This window comes from Spea bombifrons, chromosome 2 (genome assembly GCF_027358695.1).
Source record: "Spea bombifrons isolate aSpeBom1 chromosome 2, aSpeBom1.2.pri, whole genome shotgun sequence".
Classification (NCBI taxonomy): domain Eukaryota; kingdom Metazoa; phylum Chordata; class Amphibia; order Anura; family Pelobatidae; genus Spea; species Spea bombifrons.
The window spans coordinates 82220665-82239568 of record NC_071088.1 but is presented as its reverse complement, the minus strand read 5'-3'; the positions used below and the strand labels follow the sequence as shown (position 1 = coordinate 82239568).

Here is an 18904-nt window from a genome sequence, read left to right as displayed (position 1 = left end):
TAGAAACATTATCAAATGATTTCTCAGCTGGTTATGGTTGGTCTTGTTCATCTTAAATGCATTGGCGTTCAGAAGTGTGTTAATGTACTTAACCCTTATCATTACTAAATAAGTCCATTTGATTTATATTGCGAAATGTTATGTATGCCGGGAAATCAGCCTACGTACACAGGCAAGGCTCTTAACCCCTTAAGGACAATGGGCGGTCCCTAAACCCATTGAAAACAATGCATTTTGAGCCCGTACATGTACGGGCTTTGTCATTAAGGGGTTAAATGGATCCTGGTGATACTCCGCTTGGTACACTTCAAAGTGATTAGAATGTTGGTTATTAGAGAAACCCTAAACCTCTAGGACTGGTGATATCCTGATGCCTAGCATTAGCATTTTCTTAAGATCCCATCTGATTTAATATGAAATATGAAACTGCATTACATGCTAATTGAAGTCTTTTGCCTCCTTTCATCAGCCGGAGTTATGTCTTCTCTTCACTGGCAACTTCTACAGTGTCTTTTGCGACAGGGGCTTTGGGCATGTGGATTCCACTCTATCTGTACAGGGCCCAGGTGGTACAGAAAACCATGGAACCGTGCAACATTGGACTGTGCAGCACCAAGGACAGGTACATGCAGAATAAAACTACAAACGTTAATTACATGCGAAAGGCAGACATATTGATTCCACTTCAGCCAATAACTATATCAATGTTTCCGTACCTGGACCACAAGATATTTCTGATTACAATAATTTTACCAATACATTTCCTCTCAAGCGCACTTCGTGAGCACTTGTTTAGGCAAATATTTTTTGTATGGCGGGGCATCTGGAAACGAATGTTGAAATACAGCTTCATGAGTGGCAGTTCCACAGGAACAGAGCCATATTCCCTTACTTAGTAGCCAAAAGTTAAATCTTATTGTTAAAAGAAGGATTTGGGGCTTTTTTTCTCAACTATGTTTATTTCTGAATATTAATAAGTCTTAACCTTTGTTTTGTTTTTTAAATAGATATTACCGTGGAATCCTGATTTATGGGCTTTTTAACACTTTTTTTTTAAAACTCTTCTAATTTTTTTGACAGCCTGATATTCGGGGCAATCACCTGCATCACTGGTTTTCTGGGGGTTATCACCGGGGCAGGAGCTACTAAATGGTGTCGCCAGAAGACTAAGCGTGCTGACCCCCTGGTCTGTGCTGTTGGCATGCTGGGGTCAGCTATATTCATCTGCCTGGTCTTCGTGGCTGCTAAGAGCAGCAGCGTAGCTGCATATGTAAGTTATCATTTGGGGAATCTTTCCTATTGTGCTGCTCTAAATGCAGTATATCTGCAAAAAAAACACTATGCTGATTGTTTGTGATGCCCGATAGCTGTCTTTCTTTTATAAAAGTAGTGTTACTTTTTGTAGTTATTATTATTTATAGTTTTAAATATTCTGTAGCCCTGTACAATGGGTAGTCCTTATTAGCTTTGGTTGAATGCTTTCACATATAAGTCTTACTGATGACCATGTACACACTTGCCCACGCAGAAAACCACATTTTCCCTGTTATGCTAATATTTAAAAAAATAAATTAAATACCGACAACACAAAAATGTAAAGATGCATATGATGGCTGGAGTGACCCTTTTATAACTGTAATCCCCCCAAAACATCATGGATTTTGTTAACCTGTATGGGATTTATTACATTTAGCAGATTCTACTCCGTTTCACTCTATGATGATTAGTATGCGGGCTTTAAACAGTTTTAAGCCAAATTTAATGTAGGTGTTTCTATTTTTACAACAGGGAAGACTTGAATAAACATGAAGTCAGCGTGTCCTACAATAACCTTATGTTTTCGTAAATCCCGATGCATTACCTTACGTAGAGCCATAATGAAAAGTTATGATCATTGGGGTATGCACAGGTTAGACATTGTATAATAAGAAGCTGTTTCTTAGTGCTTAGAATCACATTAAGATTAGACTGTTAAAGACGAATATGTAACCATGTGATAAATAAAAGAAAGATGGATTTTAAATCGAGTGGTGCCATAGCAGCAAAGCAAGAGGATGAATAATAGCATGTAGGAGGAAGGCAAACAATAGCTAAAACAATCTCTTAGGAAACCTACTCTAGAAACAATCAAGGGATCTCACTTTTGTTCATTTATAATGGGTATATCAAATATTTTCAACATTTTTACATATTGGTCCATACCCTGTAACCATAGAAACTAGCTTCTCCTGCAAGTAGTTGACCCTTCATAATCCTACCTGGGAACTCTCCAGGTTCTGGCCGGAGTCCCTGGGTGAAGTGCCGTGTCTCTGGGTCACTAAGGGGAAACTCCAGGTCGTGGGAGCGGCATTGCAGTACACCTTGCTGCCTACCCACTTCCCCATTAAAAATAGCATGTGTCCCGCAATGGGTGTCAGCGGGACCTCCTACCCTTATCCCACAAGGATCACTGGCCATGCGTTATGCCAGTTGATCTCTTCTTGGAGGAAAACCTTACTAGGGTTGGACCTTTAAATTGCAAAGCAAAGTTGAGTTAAACAACATGCATACTTCTAGTTAAGTGAATACACCTTACTGCGTACCTTCAATGACGAAACAACCAAACAAGGGGGGCGTTTGTGAAAACATATTTGCGAATAATGTTATAATACATGTTACACTCTATTATTGTTTTAAAACATATGTTTCTTTGATTTGTGACAGATTTGCATATTCGCTGGAGAGACTCTTTTATTTTCTAACTGGGCCATAACTGCTGACATTTTAATGGTGAGTCATATAGCTTTCTCGAACTGAAATGTTGACACTTTAGGGTCACATGAATCATTTGGTTCTGAATGCTTTGGAAAGCATCATTGTGATAAATCCTAGATTTTTTTACGCGCCAGTATAAGTTTTATTATTAGTTTTTGTTATGCCATATAAATATAATATTGCAAATGGTCTTAATTCAGATCACTTAAATAACATTATGCTTATTTCTAAACATAACCTTTTATTACAAATGACCTATGAATGATGGGTGTGAAGTAGACACATAATGTATTTAATAGCTGAGGGTGGTAAAGTATTCTAACACAAGTTAAAGTATTTGATGCTATGTATTTCTAGTTTATGGTTTTGAAATATTTTGTAAGCTAAATGTAAATGTAAATGTAGAATAATGCAGATGGATTCTACATTTAGAAGAGGGTATTTCTTTAAATCTGCACAAATATTTTCACTTTAACTTCGTGATAATGTTTTAGAAGGGCCTGCAGTATGTTATCCATCACAACAAGCTACAGAAGTGAATTATGTATTTATAGTACAAATTCAAGGAGATCATTTTCTTGTCCCTTGTGCCAATTTTCAAGGACAGCTTAGAACCATAGAAAAACCATTGATGACCCTAATAAAAACACTAGGATAGCCCTGCTTCCTAGGATAAGATTAATACCCTTTATTTTACTGATAACATCTTGTACCACCATACTGTATATGGATCTCTGTCTTTACTTACGGCCAACGTGCTCAAGTCAAGAAGGCAAATCTAGTGCGACTGGACTCAACAATTTTAAGATCAGGGAATGCATGACCTCAGATTATAAGATAAATGCACATTAACAAACAGTGTTTGGGTCTCATTCCCGCATAATTAAATCACATATTTCCTGGCATAGAAAACAATGTATAGTAATATGTGTTCTCAAGCATGTAAAATCATGTGGAAGTTGGCTTTATTTATTGTTAAACGCACACTTTATTTAGCCTTTGTAAGGGCTTGAGTCATTTTTCAATGAACTTCTCCCTTCACCAAAATCATTTATGGCCTATTGTTTGTAGGACTTCCACCTTCGTAACAGGAATGTCCTTGTAAGTGTTTTTGCTTTGCAAGGAATTCAGTGATCATGACGAGAGTCTACTGGAACCATAGGAATTTCCTACTGAACATTGCAAAGTAAACATAAGATTGTGGCGCTAGTTGGTTTTTCTTAAACAGGATGTATCCTGGATGTAGTGTTCTTGGTTGATATCTCAAGGCAGTTCCAATCATCCAAGGTCTTACAGTTGACGTTTCCTTCAACTGTGTTAACTGCAATTAAATACTTGTTTTGTAATGTAATTAGCAACCTTCATATTACATTTATCTTAAAAGAGAATGGCCTATCAGATTACATTTAAAATATATATATATTTTATTCAACCAACTGGACACTCTGACTAATGAAGGAGCGGTCTTCATTCACATTGCCATAAAGACTCAGCTCTCACCCAAAAAGTCTAGTCTACACATAAAGGAAGTTTATTGAAACAGAATGAGATAAAACCAGGTTTGTCAATGCAAGCCTTTATTACTGTATTTTATGCCCCAGGAGAAAATGCAATTTTTCCCTTAGAACTACTCCTTTTAATTTATGAGTTTATTTAGATTACAGAAAACATTCATTGTCCCCACAAAGATGTTTACAGAATGTACACTACAAATTTGTAACCAGTGATTGGATCTTGTTCTGTTTATAACCGTATGCGGCAGTCTTCCATAGTCTGCACCGTGACTCAGAACTGCGGCAAAGGCTTAGCTGTAATTCACTATATTATTAAATGTGATTACTTTTAATGTATCTTTGGCTGTAATCCAATACCTATGAATTTAGCTTGAAATATAAGAAGCCACATTAATGTATTTTCATTCAGAAGAAAATTATTCTACAAGGTTGCTGTTTTGGTGTTGGTCTTGGTGCACTTGTACAATAGGCTACCTTGTTCAAAAGGCACTGTAGTCGTTTAAAACCTGTATCTTTAGGGCTTTAAGGCCTTTAGTGACCGCATCCTGTATTATCGTTTTGAAACATTGCACATTGGCTTCACACTGGGCCAGAACAATTTGTTCCATTTCATACCTGAATAATAGGAATTGTAGTCTCAGATTTGTTGCTATGATTTCTACATCCACATTCTATGTAGTTCAGAGCCTTATATGCCCTCATATCGTCGAAACCTTGAATATAAGTATAGGAGAATAAAATGCCATAGGAATAGTTTTGTAGTTGATACTCTGTAATATGCAATGCATTTATTCCACCTGTCAGAAATGTAGCTAAGTATGAATATTGGGAATATGATATCTGTGGGCTCCGTAATGTGATTTCCATGTGACTGCGACTTATTACATGGTTGATCCCAGTCTTCACTGTTTTCCACATTTTTCCCTCCCTGTAGTATGTGGTGAAACCAACACGACGGGCAACTGCTGTGGCCTTGCAGAGCTTTACATCCCACCTTCTTGGAGATGCTGGCAGTCCGTACCTGATAGGATTTGTAAGTATTTAGTAATTCTGGGCACCAACATATTCTGTTGGGCACATAAAAAAGGTACTATGCAGAGAGCAATCCTGCTAAATCTTGCATTTATATAGAAGTAAAGCTCTGGTGAGTACCTTTCCATTTTGGAACAATAAAGATTCTCGGATGTTTTGTTTCAAGCAGGAAACAGAGATCACGAATCATACGTTCATTAGAGGTTCCCTTTCTATTTCTGTCACAATGGTTCTCATACCGGTATTTTATCTTAACTTTTATTGTACGTTACCTTGGGAACAAATTTCTGCATATGCTATATTGGTGGGGAGGATGATGATGAAACTTGTTTAAGTATCTGTTATGATGCGTTATATTTGCAGTTTTATGAGGAATGCTAATATGGTAATTCTTTACTTTAGAGTTTTTAAGCAAGACTAGATTAAAGAATATTTAGCAATTATTTTGCTGTAAAATGGATAGTGAACAGAAGTGTTTTGCTTAAAAGTTATGAAGCAGATGTGGGTTTAGAAAGCCTTCTGAGTGCTATAGATGAAACTCCCGGTGCATCTCTCCATTTCAGCCTGCACATACATGAGAGGCCCTCAGAGCCTTTTCATAGTTCCAGACAGATGCCTTATGTTTATTGCTGTACACATTGCTGACTCTTTATGACTTAAATGTTATTGTTACTGCCAGCAACGTCAACTAGAGGGGAACTAGAACAATATGTAGCTTTGGTACAATTGAACATTTATAGCGGGGCTAGATAACCAGTGGATCTCCAGATTTTGTTGAACTACAACTCCTATGATGCTCTGTTAGGTGTTGGTGGCGCCACCGCTTATGTGTCTCATTAATTCCAGATCTCGGACCTCATCCAGCAGAGCACCACACAATCTCCTCTGTGGGAGTTCCTGAGCCTTGGTTATGCACTCATGCTTTGCCCCTTTGTGGTCGTTCTCGGGGGAATGTTTTTCCTGGCAACTGCACTTTACTTTTTGAAGGACTGTGATGACGCAGAGCAGCAGTAAGTAGCCAATTATTTTGTTGCTTGTGAGAAAAGAGAGCAGCCCAAAATGCCAACATGTCCTGTTTACATTTATTGTTTGTTGTTTATGGGTTAATGCCCCACATTCATTACCACCTAACCTCCACATGTAATATTCTTTTCTAAATCCATACTACCTATACCCCCTTGTATGTTTTTTATTTATATTGCATACACTGTGTCCTGATTAGTTCTACTAACAGATGTAGCTGCTGCTTGGTAGTTCACAGTAAAGGATCTGCTGTTGCAGTCGGCTACTGCTTAGTAGGATCCAAGGAAATCAGAAAGCAATTTAGAGCCAAGACTAGGCAATTCTTTATTTTGCTACGAGTTAAGTGTAAAGGCGCCTAATTAGTACCCTTTATTCAGAAGAAATGACTGGATATGATTGCATAAAATGTGTCTTTTAAGGGTATGTCGAGGGATATGCAGTGCCTTCAAACTAATGATCTTAGTGGCCAAATTATCGCAGTGCAGTCTGCAATGGTGTTTTTGGGTGGAGAGATGCTCCAGCCTTGTCCCAAGTCAGCGTCCACAGCAACCCCTCCACAACTACCTACCATTATCTCCTCTTACCAGTTAGCTTGGCACGGAAAAATAGTGTTGCATCCTGATTCTCCACCACTGAAGGATGTGTGTGAGGGGTAAGAGCTGCTACAGAGGCTGTGCCCACAAGACACAGACCTTTTGTAGTGTTAAACGGCTACTTACAAGGGAGATCTCATTGGGGCTATATTTTCCTGGTAATAAGGCACACAGCATGCTGTCTCCATACCTGCTTCCTTTGGCCTAGGCATGGATTTGCCAAAAGCCACCTGTGTTCCACAGTTGAGCCATAGCTAAGTTAGGGCAGCCCTGCTACTGTCAACCTTTTACATCCAAAATGCATGTCCAATTGTAGAGGATGAAGGCAGAACCAAGACTGAAAACGCAACCTTCAAGGTATTGCATTATTTGAGGCATTGCTTGGTCATTCTGTCCCAGAACCAGAAAGGACTGATTTAGGAGAGGAAAATAAAATTTCAGTATGTATTCTGACTACTTTCCAGAATGGATGACTTGGCTTTGGCTGTATACTAATACACTTACCTCAGCCCACTTGCTCTGACTATTACCATCCAGCTTTTGCCCTTTTTATTCTTGTTACTTTATTTATATACTGTTAAGCATATTCTGCATGTACCCCATTACATCTTGTATTACTTGTTTTGCGTGCAGAGAAGAAAGGGATTAGGCTAAACAGTATGTGATTTTAAATGGCCGTTGCCTATTGTGGCATAGCGTACTTAGTAACAAAGACTAACTAGCCAAGCTAAATATTACATTTAGTTAGCAGACTTACAGAATGGATAACGTTAAAACTACCCCTGAGTTTAGTGGGAAACATTGCTAGAATCTATATTGGTGAATACACATTTGTATCTCACCTTAACACCCATAGCCTCTATGTTCCTATAGATAACAGCCTCCCAAGTTCTGTGTACATATATTTCCAATACAGCTAGCATTCAGCGTATAGCCAGGTGCTTCAGTGTGTGTAGAACGGACAGGCAGGTGACATTACTGTAGCCAGACAAAGGCTGTGACAAAAGAATTCAGAGCTCCTTTATCTTGCCAAGGTTTGCCTACTGACTCTGCTTAAAATGGTATGTTTGCCTAAACGAGAGCTTGTGTCCTCCATTAAAAGGGCTGCGTTTTCTTTCCACTAGTGAGTCGTGCTCAGATCCCTTCACTGCTGGCAGCTGTAGCGACTCAGAAGAAGCTTCCATCTTATAGCTTTTTTTAGGTTGGTCCCCTTTTCGTTTGTTTTTGTTCTTTTCTTCCTTTATCATTGGTTTTGTTTGCTCTTGTTTTTGTATCTTTATTTCTAGAATATCACTGCGTTATTGTTTTATTTAATTTATATTATTATTGTTTGCGTGAGAAAAGACAATGAGCACGTTGATCATATTTCTCCCGAATCCACAAATACAGATGCTTGGACTTGATGGGCTTTATTAACGACTCGTATTATTTAATAGGTTTCCTAATGGGATAATGTTTTGCTAACCTTGCTAATCACTAGATGCCAATACTGACCACATTTTTATTTTAAATGTATACTAGAGTTAATTCTGCATGGAAATCGCTGCAGGCATTCTTTAGTTGTTGGCGTTGGTAAATGAGAGTCCTCCTCCAGCTGCCGGTACTGAAAGCAAGGAGTATATTACGGTGTGCTTCTTGCACATGCTCAGTAGAACTCCCGTTCTGGTCAATGGGAGTAGCAGCAGCCAATCACGTCTGGCTATCTGAATCGTGATGTTTTGCTAGTGCATCTGTGATACATACTTCTTGCATGGATTTTGCAGGAATTTCAGCAGACATTTAGATAAAAGAAATCCAGTTTTGGGGAGGACACTGCTCTTTTAAACATATTGCCCTAAATTAAATTCTGAAGTAGCTTAATTTCTCATATATTTAAACATCAGTAAAGTTTACAGACTTCAACATATCTTATTTATGTATTATAAAGGGTAAATCCTTGTAACCCCCCCCTGCAAAACTCTCACTGATACAACGTTATCAAATACAACCACCCAAGCACTTCACGCATAAGCTCCCAGAGCCTGACCTTCAAAAATTCAACAATCCTGCAAGAGACGTCAGATTTAGTTGTTGCCTGCTACAAAAGCAAGACAGCAGATGTCAGAAATGTTATAATGCTCACTTTTAATAATATATCCGAAGATTTGGGTAGACATGTCAAAATGCGTGGAGGAAAGTACATGTTTAAAAAAGAATGTATGTAGGGAGATAACATTTTTAAATGCAATGGTCCATCCCTACCACAAGTAAGATGAACTTTTTATAGGAGCTACAAATTGACTCCAAAGGAGTCCCTTAAAGTCCTGGAACTGTGTTCTGGTTTTCCTGGATTGTTACATTCTGATTTTTGTCTTGTAGTAGCTATTATTATATTTTAGTTGTAGTTATGCCTTTAAATGTGAGCTCTGTCTTTATAGAGTACCGATTTCTACTCGCAAACATTCTCCCCCAAATGTTGTTGTTGATTGCTTTCTGTGAGCATTTTAACAGAAATGTAAAGTGAACAGAATTAGAAAGAAAAGAACATCCTGTCGTGGTAGGCAAATTGAAGGGTGCTTTGTAGGTAATTTGTTTATGGTTGTAACAGACATTTAACGGTGCATGAATAATGTACACGAACAGCAGCCCGAACTACCCCGTCTAAGTGCTAATATTTCCCAGAGTACTCTATATAAAAAAAAGGGGATCAGATGTGCACTACATGAGCATAATGAACTGTCGATTAGTAAAGTAGGGATATCAGTATATCGTGTGCCGTGAGTTTTAAAGGAAAACGATTGGTCAGAAATAAAAGCAATGTTCTGGGAGATGTGAGGAACATAAAAAACATCTCATACACAATGAAAGATCTTGATTTAATGGTCTTAAATGCTTCCATGTTCTGTTCTCAGCACCATATATGAAAGATTACCATTAATTTTTAATTGGAGGGGACCAAACAGGCACTAAAGGTTCTACCTCGTTCCTGAATGCACCAACGTAATTATTCATATTAAAATTAGTAGTACTTGGGTGACAAAGAAAATAGTTGAGAAACATTGGCCTACATCTTCTGCTTGATCTGTTTTGCTAACCGTTTATTAGATGATTGTTCATCTGAGCATTGTTGGAAAATAAGAAAGCTATGAGGACCTTTTCAAGATTGGTCACGTAAGCTGACCAGACAAAGAAGTGCCTGCAATATTATGGACATGATGTATAGAACCTCCACTGGCTAGAAATTATAAAAGTAAAATAGACCTGATTATTGTATTACTTCGAGAAGCAGTAAAAAAAAAAATTTAAATCCACTCTCTAGGATGACAACATTGTATTGCAGTCGGGCTTCAAACTTTACTTGAGCTACAGTTTCAGTCATTTTCAACCATTCAGCTTGTAGGATAGAGCCAAGGAGTTAAATTCCAGCTGTGGGAAGGATGCCTTTTTACAGTGTTTGAGCAAACAGTCCATTTTGTAGGCAATGGAGAGAGTACACCCATCCCTTCCTGTCCCCCTTACCTACCTGAAATAGGCTTTGTACGCCAATGGATAAATAGGCATATGAGAAGACCTAAAAAATATGAATTTCTCATTTATTTTTACCGTAACAGCGTTTTAAATAGGATTTGAAAATTCCCAAAATAGATTTTAATCCCTGTGTAATTTCTTTAAACACATTTGCAATCCATGCTGTTGGAAACCGTTTCTTCCTTTGTCAGGATAAGTAGGGCAGTGCTGTCTTCCTTCCTTTTTTCATTCTTCTACAATATCCATAGGGATCTGAAACATTTCTATTGTCGTTATATACCGTTTACTGTGGGTAAAGCTAGGTCTGGGACAAGAAATGAGAAAGTTTGCTCTGGGGAAATGCTGAGCAGTGAAACATATTTGAGACTTCCTCTTCTTCATACTGAAATACTCCTTAAACGCAATTCTATTGTCCCGAAGAAGCGGTAAGCCCAACAATAATAATAAAAAAAAAAGATTCTGCATGGAAAAATGAGGGTGGACACTGGACCATGAGGCCAAGGTCACACGCAATACCAGTACCAAGTCGAATATTTACTGCCAATGCAAATGTGCACCTCATTTGGTATCTACTCCAGGATTCCAATTAAACATCATCCAATTTACTCACTAATCAGAGTATACAGCTGTCGGGATAATTTGGTTTTAAACCCTTTAGGGATATTATTGTGGTTTGTTCAGCTGGCAGAACCACATTTTACTTGGATGTTTTCTGGGCTTCAACATTCAAACAAAATCTATGATGTTGAGGAGGGTTTAACCTTGTGGTATGAGCCTAATCAGGATGGTCTCCTATCTTCTCAGGTCAAGGACTGCAGTAGAAATGCCTGCATGGTTTATGGTTTAAATCCCTTTTATTTATTATTTACTTTTCCATGAGGTTACTTAGTAACTCCCTTTCACTTATAGTGGGATTGGGCAGGAAAACCTTGCACGGAGCTGAACGTTGGCGTATTTAAATGGCTCAGACATTTTCTACTTTGGTGTGCTTGCTATTCTTAAAAATGACATTTTCTACTTGTGTCCTTTTATTTCAGGTGAGTCAGCTGGCGATGTCACCGGTTTCTGCGAACGTCTGATAAGGTAAAGACATCATTGGCGCATGGGTCCTCAAATTTACAAGGTTGATCCGAAGTAATAGTTAACCTTTCAGATACCGGAATGTTTTTCAGCCAGCTGCATAGATTGTCTGCACCTTTGTAATTCTAATTACTAACTCACAATCCCCACAAACTGTGTGTGTGTGTTTTAATATTATTTTAAGCACGCACCTTTTTTTATGCATATACCACTAAATCAATTATACACATTTTAGGTAGGAGTGGGTCTTTGATTCTACTGGCAGATAATTAGGTAATCTCAATTTGTGGCTGACATAAACTGCAATCCTACATTCAATGCTCCAGGGCATACTTTTCTCCTCCCCTAGCAGATTTGCTAAAGGCTCTCTGTGGTGCCCCCTGCCGTGGCTGCCTGATGACATCCAAACTATGTTTAGAAGACTTTACTATAGTCTGGAGCTAATGTTCCCTCACACCTCTGCAAAACTCTGCAGGTGGTTTCATATGCAAATGGGGGATCAAAGAGATCTTGTTCCTTTTAATAGAAAAAGCCGTAAGGAAGCTTCAAGGTTTACATTTTTTATATAAATATGGATCTCACAGCGAGTTTTCATTATCCCAGCACATTAGGTTCTATAAGCATATATTATTTAGTAGGTAGGAAGGATAAGCTTGCGGGCAGGACTCTCTCCACCTAATGTATCGGTTTGTCTTAGTCTGTCAATTCTCCTCTTGTCATATCCCCTTGAATAAATGTATTGCATTAAGCGCTGCGTAAATTGTTGGCGCTAAATAAATAAAAGATAATAATAATACTCAATCTATGTAAGAAGCGTCTACAAGCCTGCTACTTGTTAACTCTAGTTCGGGTTAACTCTAGTCTACTACAAAGTTTGTTGGGGTTTTTTTTTTTTTTGCACCTTTACTTATATGTGTTACAAATCAATGTCTTCTATTTGTAGGTGAAAAGAAGAAAAGAGTCTTGGATGTAAAAATCTGGAAAAAGGAACATTTTGGGTATTTCTCAAAAATGCATGTAATGCAATACAAAGTCAACAGTCTATGTTGACGCAACTATTCTGTTTGAACTATCGTAAGAATTGTCAATGGCAATTGGGAAAGTGAACACTTTTTGAAATTTGGGATGGCTTTAAGACTGTCCAAAGGGACTCCGGATTGTTGAAGTGGTTGCCGGTAAAATGGATGCACTGAAACTTCATCATTCCAGAGTGTGACTGAATACACTGGACGCACTGTGACCATGGGGGCGACACGCAGAACACGCTTACAAATGTGGCCCCTTTCTAGCAGCTGAAATCACTGATGAGGTTAAGTGTGCAAACTGGTTGAAGGATACTTTGTTTCAGATGAAGTTAATTCTTATTATATATTATGTAAAGTAGCTGTAAATACTTTTTTTTAAAAAAACCTGTATATAAAATATAGAGAGCTATATATGTATATTTTTTACTCACACCAACTCTTTTATTTTAAGTCTTGGATGTGTGTGACCCACATTTATATTGACCTTAGATATTTATTCTGTTATTGGCACCAGAGCTTTAAGATAGTTATCGAATATAGCTCCAAAGGGGATAAGCTATGTTCCTTTCATGAATACTTGGTTTACAAAGCGATTTAAATGGTGGTTATATTTCTTAAGGTGCAGTTTGACAAAACACTGAGCATTTGAATTCAGTTTACAGTATTAAAGAGCCGTTTATGTTTTAAAATACTTTGGCTTTTTTTTTCATAGACGCCAAAGTTATTTATGATTTGCACCCTGGAGTTATCAGAAAACAAGGTGTGTCTCCTGTGTAGCAAAAGCTCATTTTGATCGCAGGCCTGTAGAGAGGTTCTAGGGGTTAAGATTCCCTATGTTGATTTAGGTCAAAATGTAGCTTGCTTACCTGAGCAAAGAATTGATGTGTCCAGGAGGAAGCAGCTTGTGACTTATGAACTATGTGCTGTTCTCCCCAAATTCCCAAAGCAATATAAAAATACATTTTGACTACTTTAAAAGAAGCCATATTTAGTGGCATTTTCAATATCGGCATCATCGAGAGTCTCCATGAATTGCAAAGCAATGTAATATGACACAAAATCTCTTGTGTATATGTATGTGTGTATATATAGTATATGTGTGTGTGTTTGTGTATATATATATACATATACACAAGAGATTTTTTTTTATAGCAGCTATTTTTATGAAAAGTGTTTGGATTTCCCAGCTCAGGGGGATCCTTCACCGTATCGCCTGTTTAAGGGATATCAAGGAAGCTATGGGGTGTGAAAAATAAAATATCTAAGGTGCTTACAATGGGTGCCAAAGCTGTGTTATAGAGGGTACATATTCAAGTAAGCAATTAATGCTCTAGTTGACACTCACATTATAATGGTCATCAATCACTGAATGGTCACTGACTAGGTTATATGAGTTATTACTTGCACTACACCTCATACATTGTGTAGGATACAATACATAAGCCATTTCTTTGGTATTGTATTTGCTTACAAGATTTGTTTGCATTTATGGTTCTTTAAGAAATCCAAACAGCATCAACGAAACATATATACAGTTCATGCCCCCTTTATCATTAAACTACACATATTACATTGCTTTGCAAAACATTACTTTTTTAACCTGCAATGTTAACTTTATTTCCTTGGTCTGGAGATGTTAAACCCGAACAAGTGGTCTGACTTTTCCACCAAGTTGTAGATGATATTCAGGTCCTCTGAATAATATATACAGTCTACCTGTTAGCAGTGATGTGTTCTTCATATTTGTACATCAACCATTGCAGAGGTTGTGATTATATGTTGTCTGAGATATATGATATAGGTTTATGGGCGTTATAGACTAGTAATAATTAACAGACTGCATTATTATTATTATTATTTCCCCCTGGCATATTTGGATTACTGAAGTTTACATGAGTATTCATTCTAATTTACCAATCTCTGCTACTGGTTCCTGCCATTAAATACTTCTAAAATATCAAAATCTGCTCATGTCTCTAATGAATTACTGATATGTTAGAAAAGATTTCTGTTTTTGATTAATTATTATTCTCAGATGTATAGGCTCAGCCTAAAATGAATGTTTTGTTTGTTTAAAGTGTTTATTACATATTTTTTTGCTACTACTGGATCCTGCCAGGTGATGGTGGCCCTTATATAGAGAATTACACCAGCACTTACTATAATCACTTTTACTATGTGATGTATAACGAGTGGATGATTTCTTGTCGTACAAGAAGTGAAGTCAAATAGGTTCCTGATTTGTTTCAGGGGAGAATAATCATTATTTTATTTTTTAGAGAACGTGTAAACCTCAAGAGTATAAAAGAAAAAGCGAAATATATACATTTATGTAAATTGCATACAAAATAAACTATTTAAAGCAACGTCCTGTGCGGTTCTTTTTTCCCCCCAGAATAATAATTAATTTGCTGTTCTTGAAGCCTTTGACATTGTGTGTTCTTTTATTTTCAGTACAATAAATATACACTCTGGCATACTGTGCTATAGGGAGAAACACTTTCTTTCCACCACTTATTCTATACTTGTCCTGTGGGTTTGAGATGGCAAACATCTGTGAGTTAGTGTGTGGTCAGGACAATGAAATGAAATAAACTTCAAAGAAACTTGTTTAAAAAAAAAAAAATACACTCCATTTTGGGAAGCCGGATGAATCTGTAGGTCAGTTATGTTGCACAGTGCATATAAATTATCAGAGAGGGAGATATTCACCTGCAATATTCAAGGAAGAGCTGCAATCCATCATCCGTGTTGAAACCATGCCACCTACTGGCTGAGAGCGGGACTGCGTTACGTTAACTATTTTTAGCTCAATTCTTTTACCCAAAAAAGGGTTTCTTAGGATTAATACAATTCATATATTTGTGTGCATTTATTTAATAGTTGAGCATTACACATTTTAATGAAAGGTTACTGGACCAACCCTGCCATACCACATCACCCCGATATTGTGCCATTTTTAGAACACACATAAATGGTTCCATAGCCCACAGTCGATATAATACAATTGTTGCGTAAACATTCTGCCGTATGGAGTTTCCATGGTCAGTAATGATGGAAAAACACTGACAACACCAAGCACGCAATGTTTGGAATGCTAAACATCTATCCGTACAAATACCATCATTTAATTAAATCAGGAGTGGTATTGTCCCTAATAATATGTATCTTTCTGTATTTGCCGTCTTCCTCTTTTTATTCTGTCTTCGTCTTCTGCAGTGGTTTTCATGCTGTTCTTATTTTTTATGTGTCTGGTAAGAACCTTTTATTTGGTGGATCATGGCCCTGAAAAGCTTTGTCTACGCGTTTTCTTTTCTCTGCCTCGGGAATCCTTCGTTTGGAGAACAGAAAAGAATGTTAAAAGTGTTGTGTAAACAGAAAATGATGTTCTGTAAACTATTTGACTTAAAGTTAACTGATATTATTCAAAACTAGTTATGACTGACATCACTTTTAATATTGTTGCTACAAAAAAATCTAACTTTTCTAACTGCTAAGTAACATGGAAGTTGTGGTCCAGCAACAGATGGGGTGTTACCTGTTGGCTACTGCTACTTTAGTAATTGCTGATATCACTTACAGCCAGTCGACCAAAATAGTCAGCCACTATGTCACTGACAATTCTGATAAGACAATAGATGAGGCTCATTATATTCTAGTACATGCCTCAGTATCTAGCAGGTTGTTTCTCTACATCCATCATGTGCTTTCAGGGACCGGAGCAAGGCAGACGGCTACATCAGGCAGATTTCTGTAAAGCATCCAACATGTATTCTAGGGGTTGTTCTTCCTTCTAAGTTAATTGAAAACCAGACCAAACTGTGTACTTTTCACGTGGCCCTGACTGTTTGGTAAATGAAGCCATGTGTCTACACTTGAATGGGCATATGTATCAGAAAAGAAGGCCAAGATGGCAACATCAGAACCAAATAGATCCCAATAATTTCACCATACCTGATCCTCTAAAGTACTTACCACGAACTTCACCAAAGCACTTAAATGAGATTCTCCTGGTCAGCTTTTACTTAATTTGCAATAGTAATAGTGAGTTAGTCTTGCTAGTTTAACAATTCACATTTATTGCCATTTATTAGCAGGTGCAATAAAACACAGCGGATCAGAACCTCACAAGGAGAAAAAAACAAACAGAATAAAGTGCATAATGTATTTCGGCAATTTTTGAGCACTTGCATAACAAGAACATAAAAACTCCCAGTTTATAAATATATATCTTTTTTTAATATTTTGCAGATAGCATTTCTGATATTCAAATTCTTTATTGAGCATATTTTTAGCACACTTTCATTTTTCCATTTTTATATATTTTTCTTCCAGGTCATGGGACACTAGGGAAGCTTGTGCTGCTTTTATACACAGGTGAGGTGTATGTACCCATGTTTTATCGCACCCACTAATAAATGGCAATAAATGTGAATTGTTGAACTAGCAAGACTAAGCTTGCCTACTTTCCAGAAATATAACATCAGCCATAACATTATGACCACTGGCATGTAACGTGAATAACACTGATAATCTTGTTATCATGGCACCTTTCTGTGGGTGGGATATATTATGCAGCAAGTGAACATTTCATCCTCAAAGTTGATGTGTGATGAGCAGGAAAAGGTAAGCGGGGCGGCCAAGGCTGGCCCCATGTGGCCAAATCCAACAGACTACCTACTATAGCTCAAATTGCTGAAAAAGTTAATGCTGATTTTGAGAGAAAGGTGTCAGAAGACACAGTGCATCACAATTTGTTATCAGGGTGACCATGCTGACCCCTGTTGATTGCCGAAAGCGCCTACGTAAGTATTGCCGAAAGCGCGCACATAAGCGAAAGAACTTGACACGGAGCTATGGAAGATGGCGGTGTGGTCAGATGAATCACATTTTCTTTTACATCATGTGGATGACCGGGTGCATATGTGTCACTTATCTGGAGAACACATGGCACCAGAATGGGAAGGAGCCAAGCTGGCAGAGGCAGTGTGATGCTTTGAGCAATGTTCTGCTTGGAAACCTTGGGTCCTGCCATTCATATGTATGTTACTTTGACAAGTACCACCTATCTAAGCATTGTTGCAGATCATGTACACCCTTACATGGACACAGTATTCCCTGATGGCATTGGCCTCTTTCAGCACACAAAGCAAAAACGGTTCAGGAATGGTTTGAGGAACACAACAACAAACTCAAGGTGTTGACTTGGCCTCCAAATTCCCCGGATCTCAATTCAAATCGAGCATCTGTGGGATGTGCTGGATAAACCAGTCCGATCTATGGAAGCCCCACCTCACAACTTACAGGCCTTAAAGCAGGGGTCCTCAAACTACGGCCCGCGGGCCACATGCGGCCCGCATTTACCCGGCCCGCCGGGTGTTTTTGCCTCAGGACATCCATGTGTTCCGAAAGATGCTTTCGGAACACAAGGATGCAGTAGCGTACCTAGCGGGGGGCGGTCCGCACCGGGTGGCGCTCATCAGGGGGGTGCCAACTTGCCGGCACCCCTCCAGAGACGGACAGTAATGTCCGCCGCTGGAGGAGCAGGCTCGCAAGGGAGCGGTATCGGAGGTCTTTAACAGACCACCGGCTCCCTTGAGTGATTTTAAGCAGGTTCAAGGATTTCCCTTGAACCCGGCTTAAAATCACTCAAGGGAGCCAGAGGTCTGTTAAAGACCTCCGATACCGCTCCCTTGCGATCCGCGCGGCAACAGCTGTTGTGCGCCGGGGTTTGTTGTCAGATCCCGGCGCACAACACTGAAGCCGCGCCCACCGCTGTCCGTGCCCTCTGAACTCCGTGCCCTCGGAAGAAGACAGAAGAACTGAAGAAGAGGAGCGAAGAGCAGGAAAAGGAGCTGTAAGGAGAAAAGAGGAAAGGTAGGAAAGCATACAGTGAGAGTGGATTGGTGTACGTGTGTGGATTGGTATGTGTGTGCGGATTGGTGTATGTGTGCGGATTGGTGTATGTGTGCGGATTGGTGTATGTGTGCGGATTGGTGTATGTGTGCGGATTGGTGTATGTGTGCGGATTGGTGTGTGTGTGCGGATTGGTATATGTGTGTGGATTGGTATATGTGTGTGGATTGGTATATGTGTGTGGATTAGTATATGTGTGTGGATTGGTATGTGTGTGGATTAGTATATGTGTGTGGATTGGTATGTGTGTGGATTAGTATATGTGTGTGGATTGGTATGTGTGTGGATTAGTATATGTGTGTGGATTAGTATATGTGTGCATTGGTATGTGTGTGGATTGGTGTATGTGTGTGTGGATTGGTGTGTGTGTGTGGATTGGTATGTGTGTGTGGATTGGTATGTGTGTGTGGATTGGTGTATATGTGTGCATAGGTATTTGTTCATAGTTTTTTTTTTTTTT

The 18904-nt window shown here is 38.5% G+C and overlaps 1 protein-coding gene across 3 annotated transcripts in view; it reads left to right on the top strand.

Moving 5' to 3' along the window:
- The window catches only part of SPNS2 (SPNS lysolipid transporter 2, sphingosine-1-phosphate), a 64258-nt gene extending 50670 nt beyond the window's left edge, over window positions 1-13588 (top strand). Inside the window, exons 7-14 of one of the 3 annotated variants that reach the window (XR_008346230.1) lie at window positions 470-622; window positions 1081-1270; window positions 2704-2769; window positions 5203-5301; window positions 6147-6310; window positions 8041-8117; window positions 11461-11506; window positions 12447-13588. Coding sequence is in view for 2 of the 3 variants with exons in the window: in XM_053454943.1 (XP_053310918.1) it covers window positions 470-622; window positions 1081-1270; window positions 2704-2769; window positions 5203-5301; window positions 6147-6310; window positions 8041-8107 (739 nt within the window). In the remaining variant the exon portion in view is untranslated. Of the gene's footprint in view, window positions 1-469; window positions 623-1080; window positions 1271-2703; window positions 2770-5202; window positions 5302-6146; window positions 6311-8040; window positions 8118-11460; window positions 11512-12446 lie in introns of those variants that run through there. The other 2 variants (XM_053454944.1, XM_053454943.1) reach the window with 2 other exon arrangements.
- Window positions 13589-18904: the final 5316 nt, after the last annotated feature.